The sequence below is a fragment of the Telopea speciosissima genome, chromosome 11 (assembly GCF_018873765.1).
Source record: "Telopea speciosissima isolate NSW1024214 ecotype Mountain lineage chromosome 11, Tspe_v1, whole genome shotgun sequence".
Lineage (NCBI taxonomy): Eukaryota > Viridiplantae > Streptophyta > Magnoliopsida > Proteales > Proteaceae > Telopea > Telopea speciosissima.
The window spans coordinates 51136698-51158625 of NC_057926.1; the positions used below are offsets into that span (position 1 = coordinate 51136698).

At 37.6% G+C, this 21928-nt stretch overlaps 1 protein-coding gene and 1 pseudogene across 3 annotated transcripts; both read left to right on the plus strand.

Annotated features, from left to right (window-relative positions):
• The first annotated feature begins 6713 nt into the window (after nt 1-6713).
• On the plus strand, nt 6714-10096 carry LOC122645806 (annotated as a pseudogene).
• A 2560-nt stretch (nt 10097-12656) lies between these two features.
• On the plus strand, nt 12657-20855 carry LOC122645800 (THO complex subunit 4D-like). 3 transcript variants are annotated; one of them, XM_043839163.1, is made up of 6 exons: nt 12657-12854; nt 13429-13572; nt 13684-13752; nt 16590-16780; nt 18797-18847; nt 20416-20855. In XM_043839163.1, the coding sequence occupies exons 1-6, from the start codon at nt 12657-12659 to the stop codon at nt 20591-20593; spliced, it is 831 nt and encodes a 276-aa protein (XP_043695098.1). In that variant the 3' UTR covers nt 20594-20855. The 3 variants fall into 3 exon arrangements, with proteins under 3 accessions (XP_043695098.1, XP_043695099.1, XP_043695100.1); XM_043839164.1 differs by having other exon boundaries at nt 20419-20855; XM_043839165.1 differs by lacking the exon at nt 18797-18847.
• Nucleotides 20856-21928: the final 1073 nt, after the last annotated feature.

A 21928-nucleotide genomic window follows, 5' to 3' on the forward strand; every position in this document is an offset into this window, starting at 1 on the left:
TCTTTAGATGGATGACATATCAAATTTGATGACCTATCTTAAATATATGCATCAACATATATATGATTTTATTGATATTTTCAATGGTCTAAATTTTTCAAAAAAAGAAATTATTTTTCAAACATTATTCTAATATGTGCTAAAGCTGAAGAAGATTGCTACTTAACCTAAGGTAATGGTACACCTTCTTTATAGGGTTGAGATTACTCAAACCATACATTTTAATTTCCGATCTTTCTTTGGGACAGTTTGGTGGGTCCAACTCTAATAAGTAAAAAATGGATTACATTGGGTATGCAAATCAAATTACTGAAAAAGCCTAAATAAAACATTTTGGGGTTAATCAATTAATCTACAACCTAAGAAAATTGGGCAATTATATTTGTTATAAGAGGACTTAAGTTTATGAATTGTGATAGCTAATGATCCACCATTTTTTAACAACTAAATAACAAATGACACCTCTTTAGCTGTATTTAGAATTTGACATCTTTTTAAATTGTGTTATATTCATCTTTTTTTTCAAAAATGTATTATCCATTCGGCAATTAGTTTGACCAGATCAACCCGTACCTTGTGACGATTAGTAAATAATGTAATCAATTCATGGATTTATGGTATTGAAGTGTCTAGTTGCAAAATCAAACTTTCCACTCAATCATTGTGAAGTTATCATTGGGTGTTTTTTATAAGGGAGTATCTAAATGACACCTCCATATCTATATTTAGAACTTTAATAACTTTTAATTATCCTTTGTCTTATTCACAAAAGTCCTTTAAGATATGGATATAGAAGCATTTTCAAAGATATGTTGAAAGTGATATATCATTATCTCATTATTCAAAAGATGTCATTGTCATACATATATATTTTTTTAATACACATGTGAAATGACAGTATTACCCTCATAAAAAAAATTGTGTTATACTAAAACGATAAAAAAAAATTAATAATATTACAGATTATTTGATACGTTGAAAGGTGTCAATATGAAGAATCTTTTTTTATAATCCTAACAATTGTCAATGAACTTTGTAAGTTGATATTGTGTCACTTGATGTAAACATTTTGGTGAATACCATATGTACATTCCTCTAAACCCAATCATTCCTCAAATTTTGATCCAAACCGGATATCCACCTTTAAGAATTACTAAAGATGACTTGCCACGCTAAACGTATGTACATGTGGAGCCACCTGAGGTAGACATTTGGATCGACTTAATATTTTTGTGAAAAAAAGGGGGGGACTATCTAAATGGCACCTCTTCAGGTGTATTTACAATTTGACACCTTTTAGGCAAAGTTTGGTATGCATTCTTGGAGTGCATTCTCAGTCCATTCCCTATTCTTGGATGATATAAATAGTTGTTTTTATCACCCCAGAATGTTAAATCAACCTAGAATGCATACCAAACACTGCATTATCTATCCTTTCTTTTATTTCCAAAAGTTCTTTAAATTAAGAATATAAAAGAAGGGAAAGAGAACGTCACCTACTTGTGCAACGCATGCACGCCCCTATGCCTTAATATAGTGGCACACAAAATGACCATTGTACCCCTTGAAACCTGAAAATGACCAGGGGTTTGGTGGTCATTTTGTATGTTCCTATGTCTGGGCGCTTGGACAGCATGTCTGGCGTGATCGGGTGGTGTTCTTCCTCCCATAGGAGATTTTCAAAAATAATTTGAAAGTGAATTATCATTATATTACTATCAAAAGTTGTCATTGTATTACTTCGATTACACGCACGTGTAAAATGACTTACCTTTATGAGGGAAAAAAACACTATGTTGTACTAAAAGGCTAAAAACATAAAGGTCTCATTATTAATAACTTATGAAACGTCAATAAGAAAATCCTAAAACAAAATAAGGAAAAAAGAAAAATATTTACATCCACCATAATTGTAGCTCTCCGTTTCTGAATCCTATCTCATCTACCTAACCTATGAGCTACCGACATCCATTGTCTATGCTTTTCAAACCAACCCAAATAGACTGAACAAATATAAACCAGCTGATCCGACCCATTTATAGTGGACCAAAGTAGTAATCAGATTTTGGATCATCCGATTAATTCCTTAGATTCAGATTCAGATCCATTGGGATGATTCCAACGTATCCACAGCCCTGGCCACCAGTTCCACCCTCAGTCACAATGAGTTAAAGAGAAGAACCAGTATGGAATCATTTTGTTAACACAAAATAGGTTGAGGCCAAGTTTATTACACTCAGAATCAGGATCCAGACCGGACCCAGCAAATTCCGAATAAGCCGGAATCAATTGAAATTGATAAAAAATCGGCCTGAATTCTAAACCCAGCATAGACTATTTGGAATTCTCAAGAATCAGAATTGGATCGGTTGAATTGGCTTAGAATTCCGTATCTCAAGAGGACGATTCACACACCATTCTAGGGTTCACAAACCCTTCTTAAGGTTTATGTATGTTCCAAAATATTCTCCAGATTCCCATTCCTGTCCTCTCCCACCCCTCGGTAAATGGGATCTCATTCATCGTGGGTGGATGGAAACTCGGTCCTATTAATATTATGAAACTAATTGACATGCATCAAAAACTTAAAAAGGAAAGCCTGGAAGCATTAACTAATGGATCGAGTTTCCCCCACCCCACGGTGATTGAGAATCTATTAGCCGCGAGTGTAGGATAGACAAGAGAAGGCATCTGGAGGGTATTTTGGGAAATTCAAAAATTCCCGAATAGGTTTATGGATCCTGGGATGGGTAGAGGAAAACTTTGTCCTTAAATACAAACAATATGGCTGCTTCAACTAAAATTTTAAGTTTAAGGGAAGAAGTGTAGAGGGCAAAGTCAAATAAATTTTTGAGCAAAAGTAAGGAGGGCTTGTGATAAGGTTTGATGAAATGTGGTATGCAACCCAGCTGAGCCTCTGAGGTCAGTCAAAGAAAGAATAAAAATAGAACCATTGGAATAAAGTCTCATTTTGTATAATAAATGATCAACTAACCCCAAAGAGAGAGAGAGAGAGTCCATAATCCATATATTGCTTAAAAAAGTAAAGAAATAAATAATCAGCAATTAGCAATTCTATCCAATTTGACCTTATGGATATGAAAATTCCCTCATTACAAAATTGTGGCCATCAAATCCAAAGAATATTTGGTGTTTCAATGGTCATCATTCAATTGATTCAGAACCTAAAAAATAATCCAAACTCAAAGATTAAAGAATTCATGTTGTTTAATCCACAGCTCGATTTAAAAAGATTGCTTACAACCGGCAAGTTATGAAATGGGCTTCTTCTCGAGATATACAATACATTTCTTCCTTTATTTTTTGGTAAACGGGGAGTTTATTGATGAAAGGGGTGAGTACAACCAGTGGCTTCAGTCACACAAAGTTCCTGAAGCCATCGAATGGAATTTGGCCAATCTATCATGTACCCAAGCAACAACGCCTTCCTGGCTAGAGCATCCGAAACACCATTCATAGCCCTACGAACAAAAGAGAAGGAGATAGAGGAGAAAGAAAGTTTTAGCCTAGCCACATCAGCCACTAAGTCCTCCACCTCCCAACCCGGAGATTTCCTTCCCTCAATAAATAGGATAGCATTCCTACTATCAGATTCCACTAGCAAATTGTTGAAGCCCAGCTCTAAGGCAGAGATGAGAGTACTACGAATAGCCAAAATCTCTCCTTGAATAATCGAACCGAACAGCTAAGGGGAGGGAGCGCGCCCTTAACACAGCACCAGTATGGTCTCTGAAAATAACACCTAAACCCCCCTTAGCAGCATCCATGGTGAGAGCCGCATCACAGTTCACCTTAACAACACCCACCAGAGGGGGAGACCACTGAAGGCAATGATGAGATCTACTAACCCCTGAATCAGACAAAGGATCACTTTGTGTTTACATGAATGGTCAAAGAAGTCTATTTGATCACCCAAATTAATGTCCTCGGATGCCAAGTAACAAAAATGTTATGCGTGTCTTGAATTCTTGTATCCGTTTTGACTATTGACTCGTTTCGATAGGGGACTTGGGCCGATAGGGATGCAGGGGTGAAGCTCCTGTGGTACAGTACGACCTGATCCGATGGATCAACCTACTCAGAGGAGTATTTATATGTTTTTGTGTTTTGTTGTATAAGTTAGATTTGAGGATTTTCGAGTGGGTTTCTAGGTGAGAGTTCTTGCCATTATTTGGGTGTTCTTAAGAGATCTCCATTGTAATCTTCTTCCATTTACATAGTGATTAGCTTCAGCTTTGCTCGTGGACATAGCACATCATATTAGTGTGTGAACCACATTAAATCTGTGTCATCTTTGTTTTCTTTGTTCATATTTCTTTGGTGTTTGTTTTAACAAAAAATATAGTGCAGAAAAAAATATTACGGTTCGACATTCAAGACAAAGCATCAATTCATGTGAATGGCTTCAAAACACTCATCAATCATGTAATATTGTAATAAATCTACCTCCTCAATCTACAAGCCAAGCATGTCAATTTGCGGAATCAACAAGAAAGCTTGTATATCATAAGCCCTGTTTGACTAGCATTCTCCACTCTCCAAGAATCCATAATCCTGCAATGTTATGTACATCTAATGTCCATGCAATTGAGTTGTATAGAATCAACCTCAAACATTCCACATGTACATGTTTGAAAATTCAGTTCTTTTTTAATCATACAGGGTAATCCATGTATTCTCTTGAGTAGTTACCAACACAACTATTCAAAGCATTTTTACCCTATAAAGTACGAGTGATCTCAAAATGAAAAAGGGTAAATTATACGTCATCCCTTAGTTTTCAAATGAAACTCAGATCACCCCTTGCTTTTTGAAAAAACTCAAATCACCCCCTCTATAGTAACGGTGTTAGTTATTGATGTGAAATGACTATTTTACCCTTATACTAAAACATTAGAATTATATTAACAATACTACCCTTCCTTCATCTTCAACATTAGTCAAAGATAGTTTAGGGATTTAAATTTATTTAATTGGTTGACATCATCACTTAACAACATAAAACTAACACTGAAAACTAATTTGTCATATTGGGGTTTAAATCAGGGGGTGATTAGAGTTTTTTCAAAATCCAGGTGTGAGTTTCGTTTGAAAACCAAGGGGTGACGTGTAATTTACCCAAAATACATTCAAGCTACAAGGGAAAAAAAAATAAGCAGACAGATTCTTGAGGAATCCAAATTATAATCTATTCTTCATTTTCAAGTTCTTTCTCTTGATTAGTTTCATGAAAAATATAATTTTATGTCCATGAGAAAATCCTAAAAATTATAGTAGCATGAGATATGACGAGGCAACTTGCGAACACCCCCACAGCACCCCACCCCTCTCTCCTTTTTTTTCAATGAAAGTAGTCTGAAAAGTACCGTAGGAGGAAGAAGAGCCTGACTTAGTAACTCAATCCATGCTTGGGTGTTTTTCTGGCTCTTGTTATCTAGTTGGATTGGTTAATCACTGTTTAGGGTTATTTATGCTAGTGAAGAACACCAACTACCCTCCAGGGTTTGGAGAGTATCTCTTTTCTTTCTTGCTTTGGTTTCCTTCTTAGCATGTTTCCTACATAAGAGTTTGAAACTGAAATACTCAACTATAGTCTCTAGAGCTTTCTAGTTTCTAAAAGTTTCTCTACAAGTATCTAGATGTCCTATGCTAGAAAAAGTTCTAGACTGATTTTGGTTAGCTCCGTGGCTTAAGTCCTTGAGTTTAGAAATTGGCAAATTGGCCTATTGGCCTATTGGCGTATGGTAGTGGACTGTGACATTGCTCGGCTGGGTTTTTGTGGTATTCAACTATCATTCAGTTGTGGCGGGAGTTGGAGGATCCAATCCAGCAAAAAATGGGGTGTTTGGTTCATTTTACAGGCGCATCCCTATAAAATGATAAAAAAAAACCCCATTTGTTTTTGCTGAGCTGAATCCTCCAACTCCCGCCACGACTGGAGGAGAGCTAGGTCCGTTTTTGTACAGTATCAGATGGAGGGGGTAAGTTGTAGTGGAGCGTATATGGAGACAACTTAATTTAGTTGTGTTCATTCTCCTACTCTTTGCATCCTCTTTCGTGTACATCTCAGAGAAATTATGTTGCTTTTTTTTCCCAATTTAGATCTTCTACTGCCGCCTGCCCTGCACTGTGGGGTGCTTAGCACGGGTAGGCGGCAGTAGAGGATCCAGATCCTTTCCCCCCCCCCCCCCCCTTCTTTTTAACCAGTTTATCTTCTCTTGTATCGACTTTACTTTGCTTGAGTGTGGATATCGTTGGGTAAATTATTGCCCATAAGTTGTTCGATGAAATGCTGAAGAAAAAGGAGATGTGAGCATTCTAAACAGAACATTTTGAAGTTGAACACTTGAAGCAGCCGTTAAAAATACTTGAAATTTGAAAACCAAAAACCAAAACTTCAAAAACTAATAGCATGACCATCTGCTAATGCCAACCACCGGAGTTACAGAACCAAGAGGTTAAGGTCCAAGCAATATAGGCTGAAAACCAAAAGGAAAGCGGTCGGGTTTGGTGCGAGTCGTGTGACACAACAGAAACCAAACCAGACTCGAACTAATCCGCACGTGATAACGCCACACTATTAAACAACCCTAGCCGCCTTCCCGCCTTCCCGCCCGCCATCTCGGCTAGCGACTAGCGCTCCCTGTTTTCGTATCAGAGACTAAACACAGAACAAGCACTTGGCCCATTGCCTTCATCTTCTACTTGCAGAGGTAGCTAAATCAAAAAAAGAAGAAAAATGGAAGCTCTTACAAGCTCTCACCGCTGCCACTCTCTCGCCCTCTTCGCTCCCATCTCCACTAATAGACGAGTAAATGCCTTCCCTGTACGTATGGGACTCAAGGAAGACGCCCCTTCACTGGCCGTCGTCGGTGTTACCGGTGCAGTAGGCGAAGAGTTTCTCCGCGTCCTCTCCGACCGCGACTTCCCTTACCGGAGCATTCGAATGCTCGCCAGCAGACGTTCCGCCGGTAAAAAAATCACTTTTGACGACAAAGAATACGTTATAGAAGAGCTAACCCCGGAGAGCTTCGATGGTGTCGATATAGCACTCTTCAGTGCTGGAGGTTCTATAAGCAAGCAGTTTGGTCCTATTGCTGTAGAGCATGGATCGATTGTTGTTGATAACAGTTCGGCATTTCGGATGGATGAGAAAGTGCCGCTTGTGATTCCGGAGGTGAATCCACATTCTATGGCTCACATTAAGCTTGGGTCGGGGAAAGGTGCTCTCATTGCTAATCCTAATTGTTCTACAATTATCTGTTTGATGGCCGTCACGCCTCTGCATCGCTTTAACAGGGTAAGGATTCCACTTTACTTAATTTTAATTTGTAAGGCATTATTGCAGGATAGGTGCTTCTGAATGGTTTAGAGTTGGAACTGCGAGGTTGTAAAAATGTTTGGTCTTTGGTTTTGATGTTTCTAATGCATTAGTTAATCCTTAACCGAGATAAACTAATCAAAGAACTCCCCTGAAACCTTTGAGGCACCTGGCACACCCAGTTGAAATGAAAATTCTTTGTATCAAAGGATGACATAACTTATTCTGAGATTTATATATATATTGTACAATGGCATGTACATTTAGATTAGAAAAATTGAACTTCAGAGTTGAATAATTAGGCCAAAGCAGGAGAGTTTATATGAACTACTTGTAGGCTTTGACCCTTTAACAATGCAACTAATGTGGAATGAGGTTTCATTTTCTTTAGAATCAGTGGGGAATCTGCTTCCTTTGGAGTTCAATTATAGGTGCCAGGTAGATTGCATCACCATTTCAAAAATTGGAATCGAATCAGTCGAATCAGCCTATTGTTGTTCCAAAACCCTAGAATCGCTGAGTTTTGATATCTAAGGGCCAATTCTATGATTTTAAGGACCGATTCTGGTCTGAGATTAGCAGAGACCTATTCGATCCCTGATTCCTTGTTACCCATAGTGTAGTTGGAGGCTTGGAGCTTGACTTCTTCAACAAATTTGTTCTGTTTTGTCTTGTTTTATATATGAGGGAGAGGGTTATTTGAACAAGCGGCGTAGGTAGCACACCAATGAGGAGCAACGAAACAGTCTCGTACATAGGAGGGCAGAGAGGTCATTTCACGTAAGGGATAGGGTTTATGAGTTAAGATTCCATTTGATATGCAGGGTTTATGCTTTTTCCTGCTTCTCAACTGACAAACATACCCACCAGTTAAGCTATCTACAATTTATACTTTTGTCATTGAAAAATTATGCACTTCCAAATGAAACTTATATTCTTGACCTGTAAAAGTTTCTGCGTTTTCTTCATGAATGACTAATTGGCTGGACAGTGATCACAAGTTTGGAATGACTTAATGAACAATCCCACCGGGTCCTTGCATGATATCTTCACTTTCAGGTATTACGAAAGGTTGTTAGTACATATCAGGCAGCTAGTGGTGCTGGTGCTGCTGCAATGGAAGAGCTTGTACAACAAACTCATTAGGTTTTCTGCTATCCAATCCATCCTTTATATCGTTTGATCTTTTTGCTGTCCAACAATGATTACTACTGAATTATACTTACAAAGTTGGCATTTGAATGTTATGACATAAGGTTCTGGAGGGGAAACAACCAACTTGTAATATTTTTAAGCAACAGGTTTGTTTTTGTTCCAAATTTCCCCTCATGAATGAGATTCTTTATTTTGCATTCCATCTGTTCATCATGGTTGCTCCTTTTGCAGTATGCTTTTAATCTGTTCTCACACAATGCCCATGTTCTTCCAAATGGGTATAATGAGGAAGAAATAAAGTTAGTGACGGAGACAAGAAAATTTTGGGCAAGGATAAGTGATGAAACATTACTTATAAGTAGCAAAAATTGCTCAACTTTCTTCTTTAAGCTTTCTCTCTTCATTAATGGAGACCATAGACCATTTTATCTATGTAAAATACGTTTTCTAAATCTCAATGCAGAATGACCCAAATGTCAGGGTGAGTGCCACTTGCATACGAGTTCCTGTGATGCATGCACATGCTGAGAGTATAAATCTCCAGTTCCAGATGCCACTTGATGAGGTAAAATAGTTCAAATATGGACTAGGCATTTCCCAAATTTTGATTATGATGTAAATTCCCCAACCAATATCTGGTCGAAGATGTTTACTAGTTATTTTTGCTGCCATCATCCTTTCCACGGGTTCTTAATTATCTCCTTGACTTCAAATCACTGACCAAGCATCCCCTTTCCCTGTGTGTATGAAATTTGTTCTCAAGCACATTGAATCCTTAGATACATGCTTCTCATGGAAATTGTTCCTTTTTTTTTTCTATCAATAAAAATTTAAAAAGCAAATCCTTTTCTAGGATCAGTGATGCTAATATCTTTGAGCAATCTGAGGTTAGTTTGTTGCCCCCTTTTTTTTTTTTTTTTTCTTGCTTGTCATTTTCATTAGTAATTGGTTACTTCTTAATTTGTGATGGCCTCATTAATATTATCCTATTTTAGTTCATCATGTCTGCTTTTGTTGCCATGGGTGTTATCACAACCTTCTAGGCTTGTGTTTTGTTGCTTGAATTTGATGGCATCCACAAGAGAATATGATGAAACTTCCACTGATCTCTCCCCCTCCTTGATATAAATTCTGATTTCTTTGGACTCTGAATTCATGGTATGATCATTGTTTAGGACAGGGCTAGGGAAATTTTGAAGGGAGCTCCTGTTGTAGTTGTTATTGATGATCGGGCTTCCAATCACTTCCCCACACCTTTGGAGGTGTCAAGCAAAGATAATATTGCAGTTGGCAGAATACGCCGTGATATATCTCAAGATGGAAATTATGGGTAAGACTGGTCAATTTAAATATTCCTACTTATTTCCTTCCACACAACCATTTGTACTAAATGACAACCCCACACAGGTTGGACATCTTTGTTTGTGGTGATCAGATACGCAAGGGAGCTGCTCCTAATGCAATTCAAATTGCAGAGCGGCTGCTGTAGTTTTGATATGTTTCTGGAAATGAAGCCTCCATTAGAGATGCATCTTCTCAGATATGAATACCTTCAAATGGAAAGATGAAGCAATTTTGGCTGAGTTATGATGTATTATCCCGTAACAATGTTAAAGGAATCCGCCTGATGTACTAATATATATATTTTTTTATGACGTAGTTATATAATTTACGAGTTATTAATTAATGCCAAATGTGCGATGTGAAATGTACACAGTTAGAACAAATTTTGAGGAATTTCAAGCTTCCAAATAAATCTCCGAAGTCTGGTAAAATGATAATTATAGTGACCGAACTTAGAAGAATGGGCCTGGGTGGGCTGAGCCCGGCACAATTGGACCTGGATTAAGGTTTTTAGGCCATGAGTCAGGTCTGGGCTAAACTATGGGGATCTAAGGTTGGGTTGGGATTAAAAAGCGTAACCCTGTTGCAGCCTTAGTTACAATGTTTTTTTTTTTATTTTTTGGTGGAATTAGTTACAATGTTTTGCGCCTTGATGGTTTGGAATCGCCTCACTAAACTTCTTTTTACCCCTCAGGGTAAGAGATTTGCATGTTGTTCGCATGTAGGGGGATTTCCCATGCCAAGACAATGGATGCACGGGTGGTGCCTCACGATTCGTAGACAAAGGGAGAGAGAGATTATATTCCCTTTTCCTAAGATTTCCTCGGGGTAGGGGGGGAGTCCATTCTCCTTGATTGACGTAGGGCGCGTTTGGTTGAATAGAAAAGCTACTCGGTATCTTATCCATATGCTTATGATTTACAATCACAAGCAGGTGTTGTTTTTTTTGGGATAATCAGAAGCAGTTGAAGCTGCAAAGATGCACTCACTACAAAGCTATTTAGCACTATAAGTGCAATCTTTGAAGGGAGATTATCTAGTAAAGAAATGGAATTTTTATTCTCTCAATATAAGTGCACCTTTAAAATGCATAAGATAGTACACCGCACTTGAGATTTATATTTTTATCCTCTCAAGTATAGTGGTCGCCGTCTGATGCACTTTAAAGGTGCACTGAGCAATGCACCACATTTGAGATGATGATAACCAAAGAAATGTCTACAGATTGGCTCTCTGATCACGGTAATATTTTTTGGACAAGAGATATCTACTTAGTCGCATGATCCGTACACAAATGTCTAGACCAATGGGTGAGCACAGGTGGGTATCTACCCAGAGGCAAAGGCGTTATCTCACGGTGTTCTGTGAGAGGGTGTAGAAAACATGATCAAGTAGAGATCTTTTCCCTATTTTTTTTTCCAAATTTATCATTATTTTTTGTCTTATTGCATTTATTTTTCCTTTTCTATCCATGTTTTTTGCGTTCCGAATATAGCTTTAACAATTTATAATTCTTCCATTTCACACTATGGAATTCCAGTTTTAGTTGTGTGTTTTTTGGTAGACGAATTCAGTTTTAGTTAAGTCCATAAAAACCAGTTTAAAGTCTTTTGTTTCTACCCGACAAAAAAAAAAGTCTTGTTTGAAACGAAATCTCGGCCCTTCATTAGAACTAATATTTTAGTGGGACCCAATCTTGGTATCCCAACCGCGAGAAATTAACTCTCTGATGATTCTGATCCGACAGCTTCGTAGCAGGCGAAACTATTGGTCAATCGTAAAGTCTCTCTCTCCTTTCTCACCCGATTTTCCTTTTATCTATTTTTTATAAATTCTAAAACCCTGGTTAAGCTTATCTTATAGCTAATAATGGCGCTTTATAATGTTTAAAGAAGGGAAGACCTGCAAAAAGGCCTCCTTGACTTCGTACGCTCTCCTCCTTTTCACTGCTGGAGCGTTCACCCTTAATCCTCCCCCGTCTTTCCTAGAAAAGAAGACGAAACCTTCAGAAACCCTAAGATGAACCTCTGAGGTTCCTTCCCATGATCTGATCCTCTTTCGACTTTAATCAGTCTTATTCTTCGAAGTTCTCTCTCTTTAAATTTCTGGTTCCCTCTCAGTCTTTGCCTAAATCGCTATACCCTCATTTCTTCCTCTCTGCCCTAGCTTTGCTAAATTTCTCATCTTTATCTCTCTGGATCGAGAAATATCTGCTCTAGAGTTTGCGCTGGAAGTCTGTTTCAGCTCTTTTTCATTCTTTTCTGGTTATTATCGAGTAGCTCCCTGGCTGTTTACTAGGTATTTCTTTCTTCTCTTTTAGATTTTTGTACGGGTTTATAGTCAACACATGTACTTTTCTAGAATATATGCATCTGTAACATCATTTTTCTCTGTGATCTTAATCTTGCTAAACCTGCATTGTCGAGTTTTACTTATGAGTTCACATATTATTGTAGAGCGCGGTTTCTTGCAAAAGATTAGGGTTGTGAATTTTGGACAATTACCCCCCCCCCCCTCGGTTTGAACATTTTATTTTCTGAATTTAATACTTTTTTTGGCTAGGTTTTAACATGTTTTTGTTCCACTAGTACCCATAAAAGAGTTCCGCCTTACAATGACAGAAGAAATTTTTTTTTATACTGTTATTCCTGTTTCTCTCCCCCACCCCCCCCTGGCGGCAATGGTTTCTTCATTCGTCGATAGTAACTTTTTTTTTGGTTTTTATATCTAACTTTCTTCAGTTTTCTTTTGTTCCAGGTTGATTGGCTAGTGTTTTTTCTTTATTCATCTTCTGTGGTGAGGCTTACAGAACGCGATGGCAACGTCTTTGGATATGTCGCTTGATGATCTGATAAAGAGCAGAAGTAGTAGCGAGAGGGGGAGAGGCCGAGGCCGAGGTCGGGCCCGCCGAGGGCGAGGCCCAGGTGGGAATTTTGGCCGTGGAAGAACGGGAGGGAACCGTGGAGGGGCTTTAAGGGTGAATACACGGCCATCATCTTACACAATTGCTAAGGCAAGCTCAAAACTATAGCTCTTATTTGCATATGTTCAAGATGATTTGCTTTAGAAACTCAAACACAAATGAGAGGATCTGAGATGATGGTTTTGTACATGGAGAGGCTCAATTTGAACTACCAACTAAAGCACCCTACCTTTATTGTGCATTTATAGTATGGTCTTCACAGATAATCCATATTTGTTGGTTTCTTAACGGTGGGAAATATGATGGCTCCTCTTGGTATATGTGGATTTCGTCAGTGCGGGCCTTCAATTTTCATTCCAGTTCAAGGAGTTTAATGCAGTGGAGCTTCCCTGGTTGAATTTAAGAACTGGAGCTCTGATCAGTAGCGTATCATCGGTTTATAGTGGGTGGAATTCCCTACTCCCATTTTTCATCTGTTGTTTTAGTTGCTATATCTTTAGATTCACATATTGAGTTCTCTTTCTAATTCAATGGGCTACTACTGCACCACTACCGGTTATTTTTTCTGTCTGATGTTATTTTGCTGGCCTCTGAGTTAACTCTTGAAGAGTGCTGATTGTTCTATTTTTTTGGTCATGTGCTGACATGTTCTCCTCAATATCAGTCTTTCAGCAGAACCAAGGATTTTACATGGCAACATGATTTGTTTCAAGATAGCCTGATGGCTGCAGGGATATCTGGGATTGAATCTGGAACAAAGTTATATGTCTCAAACTTGGACTACGGTGTTAGCAATGAAGATATAAAGGTAGAACATCAGTCATAGTATCATATTAATGCTGTCCCAGGTATTAAATCCATGTTCTCTGCTACGATGAACTCCTTCTATCCTTTATTCGATGCTTGACTTGCGATTCAGGAACTTTTCTCTGAGATTGGAGAGCTTAAGCGGTATGCAATCCATTACGACAGGAATGGGCGGTCAACTGTAAGCATCAGTTCTTGGTAGTTTTATCATCAATATTTCTTATCTGATCGTCTCTACTACTGACCATTAAGTATTGGTGTTAGAATTGATTATTTGCATGATTCTGATATCATTTAGAGTATATTTGTTGATATGCATGTATGTATTAGGCTTTGGTTGATGTGGTGGAAAAGTTGGTTTTTTATACCGGGAGAGGTATTGATTGCTCTTATCTCGTGTGGTGTTGGTGATAATATGGCAGGCGGAGGAAGCTTAGTGTCATAATCATTGCATGGGCTGTTTTCTATTTTTATTAGTTAGAATACTAACGAAATAATACTGCAATTGAAATTGAGAATATAGGCAAACGTAACGGCAAAATCTGCTGGAGCATCGTATTCTTATGGTGGTGTACTCGTCTACAGAATAGTATGCTTTGGTCTTTGAAACTTAGCTCTGTTAGTATGCAGTTAGCATATCTAGTTTCAAGCATTGCTAATTATGTAGTATTATTTATTTGTTTCACGTGTTTTCCCTTTTCAGGACATTTTTTTATGGTAGATGATAATAAGCTAGTTTGTGTTTACATGCTTGTTTTATCATTCTGTTGAAAACGATACACATTTCCCTTGGTATCATTACTTTCCAAGGCATTTTTCTACCATAAAGGCACAATACAAACTTCAACAACATTCTAAAACTCTATCAGCATACAACTTGAAGTCTCGGTTTCATCCCTCCCAAGGTTTTGTTTTGGAGAACTGGCTGTCATCATGTACTTTGATAACACATGCAAGTTCTATCTCCCACTCTTTGTGCATACATACGCATTTATCTGGTCCAATTGTTTCTTAGTTCATAATGCATAATTAGAGTTCTATAAGGCAGGCAAGGGTTTCTATGAGCAGTCCACACCTAAGACTAGGGTAACTCCTTAGAAAGGAACTAATACCGTACCTTCTTCCTGTGTTTTCAGTGGCCGTTGGACCAGATGTTTAGGCTTTTTGAATCGTGACTGTTGGGTGTTCAAGGTCGTAACTTTTCAGGGACCAAGAATTGATGATGTGGTCAATGTACTGTTGGTCTGACAGTTGCTTTTTGGACTAGAATTTTTATCTGTTTATATTGTAATTTGCAGAAACTGAAGATTTTTTTTATGAAAAAATGTGCAAATATTGTGTTGAAAACTTGAAAGAAATCTCTACAGTGTACACCCCCAAAAAATGCATATATATAGTAATAAGAAGTCTTGGAGATCTTCATTACTGTGAAGATAAATTTTTAGAAGCAAAGACCTTCAAAACATGGAAGTCAGTATCTGCATGGATTATTGTTAACAGATTTTTGAATTACACCCTTGATGGTCTCATACAGTGGTCTGTTCCTTTCCTTGCTCAGTTACCCCAGGTAACTCCCTCCTGAATTGACGTATTAAGTGTGCAAAATGACAGAATCCTTGTTTCAGATTTTTTATTTACTTAAAAAAAAATTGATATGATTTTACTGGAAACAAGCCTATGGCTCCGTACTTCAATCTTCTAGAGTCATCAATTGTCATCTAATTTTTCGCTCTGCAGTCTCAGAGGCAGGCACATTCTCCTTGATTTCAAGATTGAGACTCGCATCTCAATTTCAAAATCTTTACATTGTATCCCTTCATTTCTTCAGAAAAAACAGATCCACCAGCATGTATTTGATGTCCACTAAGCTGTATAAGCGTGGAATAGACGATAAAGCTCACCATCCCTACTCTACTCATCTTCTCAAAACATAGTGTAGACCCTTTCCCCAGATTAGAAGCTGTTCTACAGAAAGTCTTCATGGAATCTCCTTATTGTTTCATCTAGCTAGCATCAGTTCTTGCCATCCATAACTGGCAGTACCATGCTTGTTAAATCTCCTCCCATGGAGCCAATGCTCCCTGCTAAACTTCCATAGCCATTGGCAAGCAGTCCTTTGTTCGCTTTTTTCAGTTAACAAATGGTTAAAACCTCCGGACTTAGTTTGCAATAGAAATTTCCACTCAACAAGTCTGAACTGAACTTGCATTACCAACTCTTTTTGTCCACAATATAGCGAAGAAACACTTTAGAGTCTCCTTGGATTGACTTTTGTTTCTATTTCTGGGAGTTATTTTTGCCTTTTAGAGTTTGGTTTGATTTTTGGGAGCAACTTCTATTTCAGAAAGTTGAAAAAATTGATATTCGAGAAATAGCAGCAGACCTGTATCTCATTCTCGCAGAGATAGCATTTCTTTCTAGTTTGTGCTATTGTGTTTTAAATAGCACGTTGTCACATCATGCCTACATAGGCCCGCAGGCCAATCTCACCAGCCCATGGACTTAAACCATTGGAGTAAGCAAGATCTATAATCTAGAACTTTTAACCAATGCGTAGGAAGTCTAGATACTTGAACCTCTCAGATTGTTTGGAAGAAAATTAACAAAACCTGCAGAAGAGAAAATTAAAGTCCATTTTTATGTTAGCTGTTTTTTCATCCATTTGATGCTTGCTACTATGGTGTTTTGTCGGGTCAGGTGCAGTTTCTGTTGAGATTTATCTGTTGCTGAGCCTGTAATTCTTTGCGGTGGTAACTGTGCCCAATAGGTCTTATTGCACTCTATTTGCAGCTGTATTGTGGATAAATGTATATGTTTTTTTTTTATTGGGTAATTTTAGTTTTAGAAGTTAGAGATGTGACAAGAACAACAGCATGAGAATGACAAAGAAAATAGTTCCAAAGGAACTTGAAGCCTCAAATTAAAACAATAGACGAGGAGAAAAAGAAACAAATGTCTGTCATGTTATTATTTTGTTCTATTTAAGTGATCAAATTTGGTGTGGATAATCATTTACAGGGTACAGCTGAAGTGGTGTATGTTAGAAGAAGTGATGCATTAGCGGCTGTTATGAGATATAATAGCGTTGTACTTGATGGGAAGCCGATGAAGATTGAAATTATTGGCACCAATTTGGAATTGCCTGTTTCAGCTAGGGTGAATGTTATTGGAGCAGCAAATGGAAGAGGAAGGAGAACGGTTTTTATGACGTATGTGATATTTCTCACTCCCTTTGCTGGTAGTATATTTAAGTCCTGGTGCTTGTTTCAACTTGTTTTGTTATCTCTCAGGTTCAAAATGGGGCACAAAAATTGATTGATTTGGATATGATCTACACGGATCTCTAAATTGTTAAGCAGATGTTCTGCATTTTTATCATAGTTAGTTATTTTAAACGCGCTGTTTTTTGCTGCCCCTTTTTTTCCTGTTTTCTGAATTGATCCCAACAATACGGTAAAAATTGCCATGTTGATTTATTATTGTCACAAGGGTCTGTTATTTTTCCAAACGTCACAAGACATCTGTTCTGCCACCTGGACAGATGGTGTACGGTTGAATAGAGAAGACATGGTCTAGATTGGCCACAAGCCCAATTTTAGAGTCTAATTCAATCAAATACTCCCTATTGTATTGGCACACATCTTGTGTATGTCCATGCATGTGTACCAGTACCCTAGACATTACTGTGCGCTCTCCCAACTCTGAGTGGGAACAGACGGATTAAATAAATAAAACATAAAAATGGATGGCCCAGATTTGTTTTGTGATTTTCGAAAACATCACTTTTCATTGATACATGGAAAACTACCCACCCCCTCCCCCCCCCCCCCCCCAAAAAAAAAAAAAGAAGTAAATGTGATTTAAAATGTGTTTTATGTTTTTTGAGTGAAAAATGACATTTTAAAAAAAAAAAAAAAAAAACTAAATCATGATTCCCAAAATATTAATGTAATATTATATTTGGTTATGAACCACACATCAAATTTTAATTTTTAACTAACAAGACATGAGTTGGTCCCACAATTTGTGTGTTATTGTCAGTTTTTGGTCCCTTTTTTTTTTTAAAATAGAAATGTTTAAAATGTGTATCATCTATATTCAGTTTTTTTTTTTTCCTGTTCTTGAAATGTTAGACTGTTCCATTTAAATTCTGAGCCATTTTAAACACTCTGGATTTATAAAATGGACTGATAAATGAATCATATGGTGGGTCAGATATGGATAATTACTTTAGCAGTTTTGATATTTAAGTTCTTGTTCCCTTTGATATGGTTAGTATTGATGCAGTAGGTTTAGGGAGATATTTAGTATTGATGCAGTAGGATTAGGGCGATAATTGGATAATACAGCATTTCATTAAATTTGAAGTTATGATGGCTTAATTTTTGTATCTTTTCTGTTCAAATGATCTAATATCTATGCATTTTGTTGTTTTACCTTTTAAGTCTCATTTTAGAATTGTTACTTAAAGGTAACATCTGTCTTAAACAATTGTTCAATAGGTTACTAAAGGTAAGATCTGTCTTAAACAATTGTTCAATAGGTGACTCTTTTTTTTGTTGTCTTTCTTGTAGCGGTGCAAGTTTGACTCGGCGAGCCTGAGCCTGCCCGAAACTTTCAGGGTCTGGGCTGAGCTAGGGTTGGGATTTCTAGGGCCGAGATTAGGTTGCGTCTTGGGTTGAGGCCTCAGGTTGAGCCCAGCCCCCCGGCCCAGTAGATATAAATACATAAAAATATGTATTATATATATACATGCATGCAAGATAAGGGTCACTGATTAAGTGTCATAGATTCATAATTTCTAGACCTGAGTATTGGTAGTGCCAGGCCTGGGCTGAGGCCTCCAGTTGAGCCCAGCCCAGTAGAAATGGCCATTATTAGGTATCATAATTTGCATTTAATATAAACAATTCATTTATTATACTAAATACATACATATCTAGGTTAACTCCCCCTTTTTCTAATTTTTTGTGTGTAGAAAATAATATGGAAATGGAAAAAATAGGGCCAAGCCTGGGTTTTCAAATACCCAGCCCAACACTGCATTTCTTGTTACACATTGGCTACTGTTCGTATTTTGCATCCATGCAGAAATAATTCACATTGGCCACTGTTCTTATTTTGCATCCATGTAGAAATAATTCACATTGATGCTGCCAAATTGGTTGGAAATTTTATTGTTTGAAAGAATGGTGCACTTGTCTGAGACCTTATGTTCTAAACAGGCCTGAAGTTGGTCTAGGTGGAGGATCTGCTCCAGTCAATCGTGGTTCTGGGTATGTAATCTTATTCAAATACTGGTCTTTCTGTTTGTATATAAAAACATAATTGTTGCCTTTTTTTAAAGAGTGACTACATTTTACTGCTTTAAATCATTGGGACAATTATAAAATCTGAAATTGCTCATTTCTGTCATGCTAGTCTTGTAGTTTATGTTAGTGCCTTTGCAGGGTTATGAGGTTGGCATTCCAGATGTCATTTGGCTTGGCATCCATTGGGTCTAGATGCAGGGTTATGAGTTTAGCATTCTAGATGTCATCGGTTTGTGACCCATTTGGTCTGGATGACCCTTCCCATGTCAGAGGTCGGTAAAGGGCTTAAGATCAATTGGCTAGATAATTGGTCAGTCACCCAGTTCTGAATATTAGTCAGATGTTTCTGCTGGTTAATTGGGTCTCCAACCCAATGTTTATTGAGTATTAGCATATCAAAAATTTAAAAGGGACCTGGGTTATGCGTGATAGAAACTCTACAGCCTTGTTCAAGAAGACAAAACTACGTGTGCCAAAGATGATGATTTTTGTTATATCAACTGTTATCTCCATATTTATGTATGCTTTGTGTGGAACCAAGTTAGCAAAAGTTAATCACCCATTGGTTACTTTTGTCTGTTTGATGTCAAAACATGGGGTTATTACTGCTTATATGATTAGTGTTGTTATTCTTTTAGGGTTTTGCCCTAATTTATTATTTCAGTAAATTTTTTTCTGTTACTTTTTAGTAAATAACATAATACTGGTTGTACCAAGTTAAAAAGTTAGTATTTTTCTGATGGTTTGTAATATGCTTCTGTTCTTCGGTCATAGTGGGAGTTTTAGTTTAGGAATTAAGGTTTTTGAATCCTAGTTGAATTTTGATTTTAAAGTCTATGTTGGATTTTCTTAGTGAGCATTTAGAGTAACCCACAAAAGTGGGATAGTTTAGGTTCATTAAGATCTTATTTGTAGGAAGGCTTATGCATGAGAATGATACCTCATTATTCTCCTCCTCTCCTCTTGTTACTTTTCTTTTATTCTTGTTCTTGATCTTTATGAACTCTTAAAATAGAGAAGCCTAAACAAACAATTATCCATGTGTTCCTATTTTGCAGGATCAGGAACTTATTAGAGACCCTTGGATTCATTTCTGCCAATATATTCAATTTTTTTTATTTAATCAATTAAACATGTTCACCATAAAAAATGCATAAGCTGTAAAATGCTCCAACAATTGGTAAGCTCCAGAAGACCCCTTGGCATGCTCCTAGGGACTAATGTTGAGGAAACTGAGAAAGAGCCAAACAAACTTCTTCTGTCCTCACTTAGATTGCTCAGTTATGGGTGCCAATGTAGGCCCTATTGAATGAGTTGTATACCCAACTTTCCAGTCATTAGAGTGCATCTGATACCCTGAGCTCTTCTATGTTAGCTGTGGGGACATAAGCTGGATAGTGTCTATCAAATGTCAATCCCAAGAACCTTTACTTCTGGAGAAGTCTGTAAAAGGAACTTCCGTGTATGCTTTGCCAGCAGCCAGCCAATACAATGTCAAGAAATGTGCAGCTAATTACGTTTTCATCCCGTTGTAGGTGGGGTCGTGGAGTTTCTTGGCGTGGCCGTGGTGGTAGCCGTGGTCGTGGACGTGGTCGTGGTGGCCGCGGTCGAGGACGTGGCCGTGGGAGGAAACAACCTGTTGAGAAGTCAGCTGATGAATTGGATAAAGAATTGGAGAACTATCATACTGAATCAATGCAAACATCGTAGTTCTTTTTAGATTGGTGAACTGGAAACATTACCTGATAGTTAATAGATTAGGAGAGTGGAGCTGTATACAGATTGGCATAGGGGCCTTACTGCAGTAGTAATTTTTTGGGGTTGTATTTTGTTCATATGCTTTCCTCCTGGTTAGATTGATGCATTAACTTATTAGATTTGATAGTTTTCTCGATGCAGACATTGCGGATGGTGTATGATCCTTAAAAACTTTTAATGGTTTTAAAATTTGTGTATATGGGTTCTTTTGGTCTATATTCTTTGTAATAGTTTTTCCAATTTGCCGAAGAGATGCTTTCTAATAGTTTTTTGGTTTGACAAATAGTGATTATATTTGTTCCCCTATTTTTTGGGGGGTACTATACGTTGCCCTTTGGTAGTATTGTTCTTACTTTTTCATTCACATGTGGAAGGTATCTAATATTTCCATCTGTTATCTTTTTGTGTGTTACAAGATTGATTCCTTGCTTGTATAGGTCAGCAAAATCAGTGCAAAATTTTTGTTTTGCTTTGTGGGGATGGCAAGGAAATTTTGGTAAAATGGCTACCCATCCATATGGCTTTAATGCTTGTACAGGTTACAGGTTTCCGGATGAAAATTTTTGTTTTGCTTTGTGGGGATGGCGAGGAAATTTTGGTAAAACGGCTGACCCATCCATATGGCTTTAATGTTTGTACAGGTATCCGGATGTTGTGAAGGTTTGTGGTTTTCTTTGTGATCCATAAGGACCGTTTGTAATGTCATTCTTTGTCAACAGCACCCCTTCTATTTTCTTTGTGGTTTTCTTTGTGATCCATGAGAAACTTTGCGGTTTGTGCTCGAGTTTGGAGGTTATTGGCTTAGGTGCGTGATGGTCCAAACTCTTGCTTCTGCCCTTCCAGTTCACTTCCTTACCTATTGGTTGTCAAAGTAACTATTTCACTTCCTTACCTGTTGGTTGTCAAAGTAATGAGAATGTTCAATTCTGGATTTGAACTGAATGGTTTACAATTTAGCCTGCAAAAAGCCTTCCACACCAATCAGTTGGATATCGAAGCCTAAAACCTGGTATAACGAAGCCATGCAGTCCTGCATGTTTCTAGTGTTCCGACACTCCATTAATAGATGGTAAATCCCAAGATTTCGATTTTAAAAAGTAACAGGTTGGATCGCGATTAATTTATGGGTTGAAAGTAGACAATATGATGTTATATAAACTCCATGCAACTTGCACAAGATCTAAAGAAATAACTTTTAATTGAACTGGTGTGCATATTTCCACCTTTTACCCCTTCCTAGAAGACAAGATGTGGGTTGGGCGGGGGGTGTTTATACAGAATTGGATG

Excerpts from the sequence above, each read along its gene's own strand:
- LOC122645800 (XM_043839163.1), top strand. The coding sequence starts at position 12,657 with ATGGCAACGTCTTTGGATATGTCGCTTGATGATCTGATAAAGAGCAGA. Across the intron at positions 12,855-13,428 it reads CATCTTACACAATTGCTAAG|TCTTTCAGCAGAACCAAGGA; the intron begins GCAAGCTCAAAA and ends CCTCAATATCAG. Across the intron at positions 13,753-16,589 it reads ACAGGAATGGGCGGTCAACT|GGTACAGCTGAAGTGGTGTA; the intron begins GTAAGCATCAGT and ends AATCATTTACAG.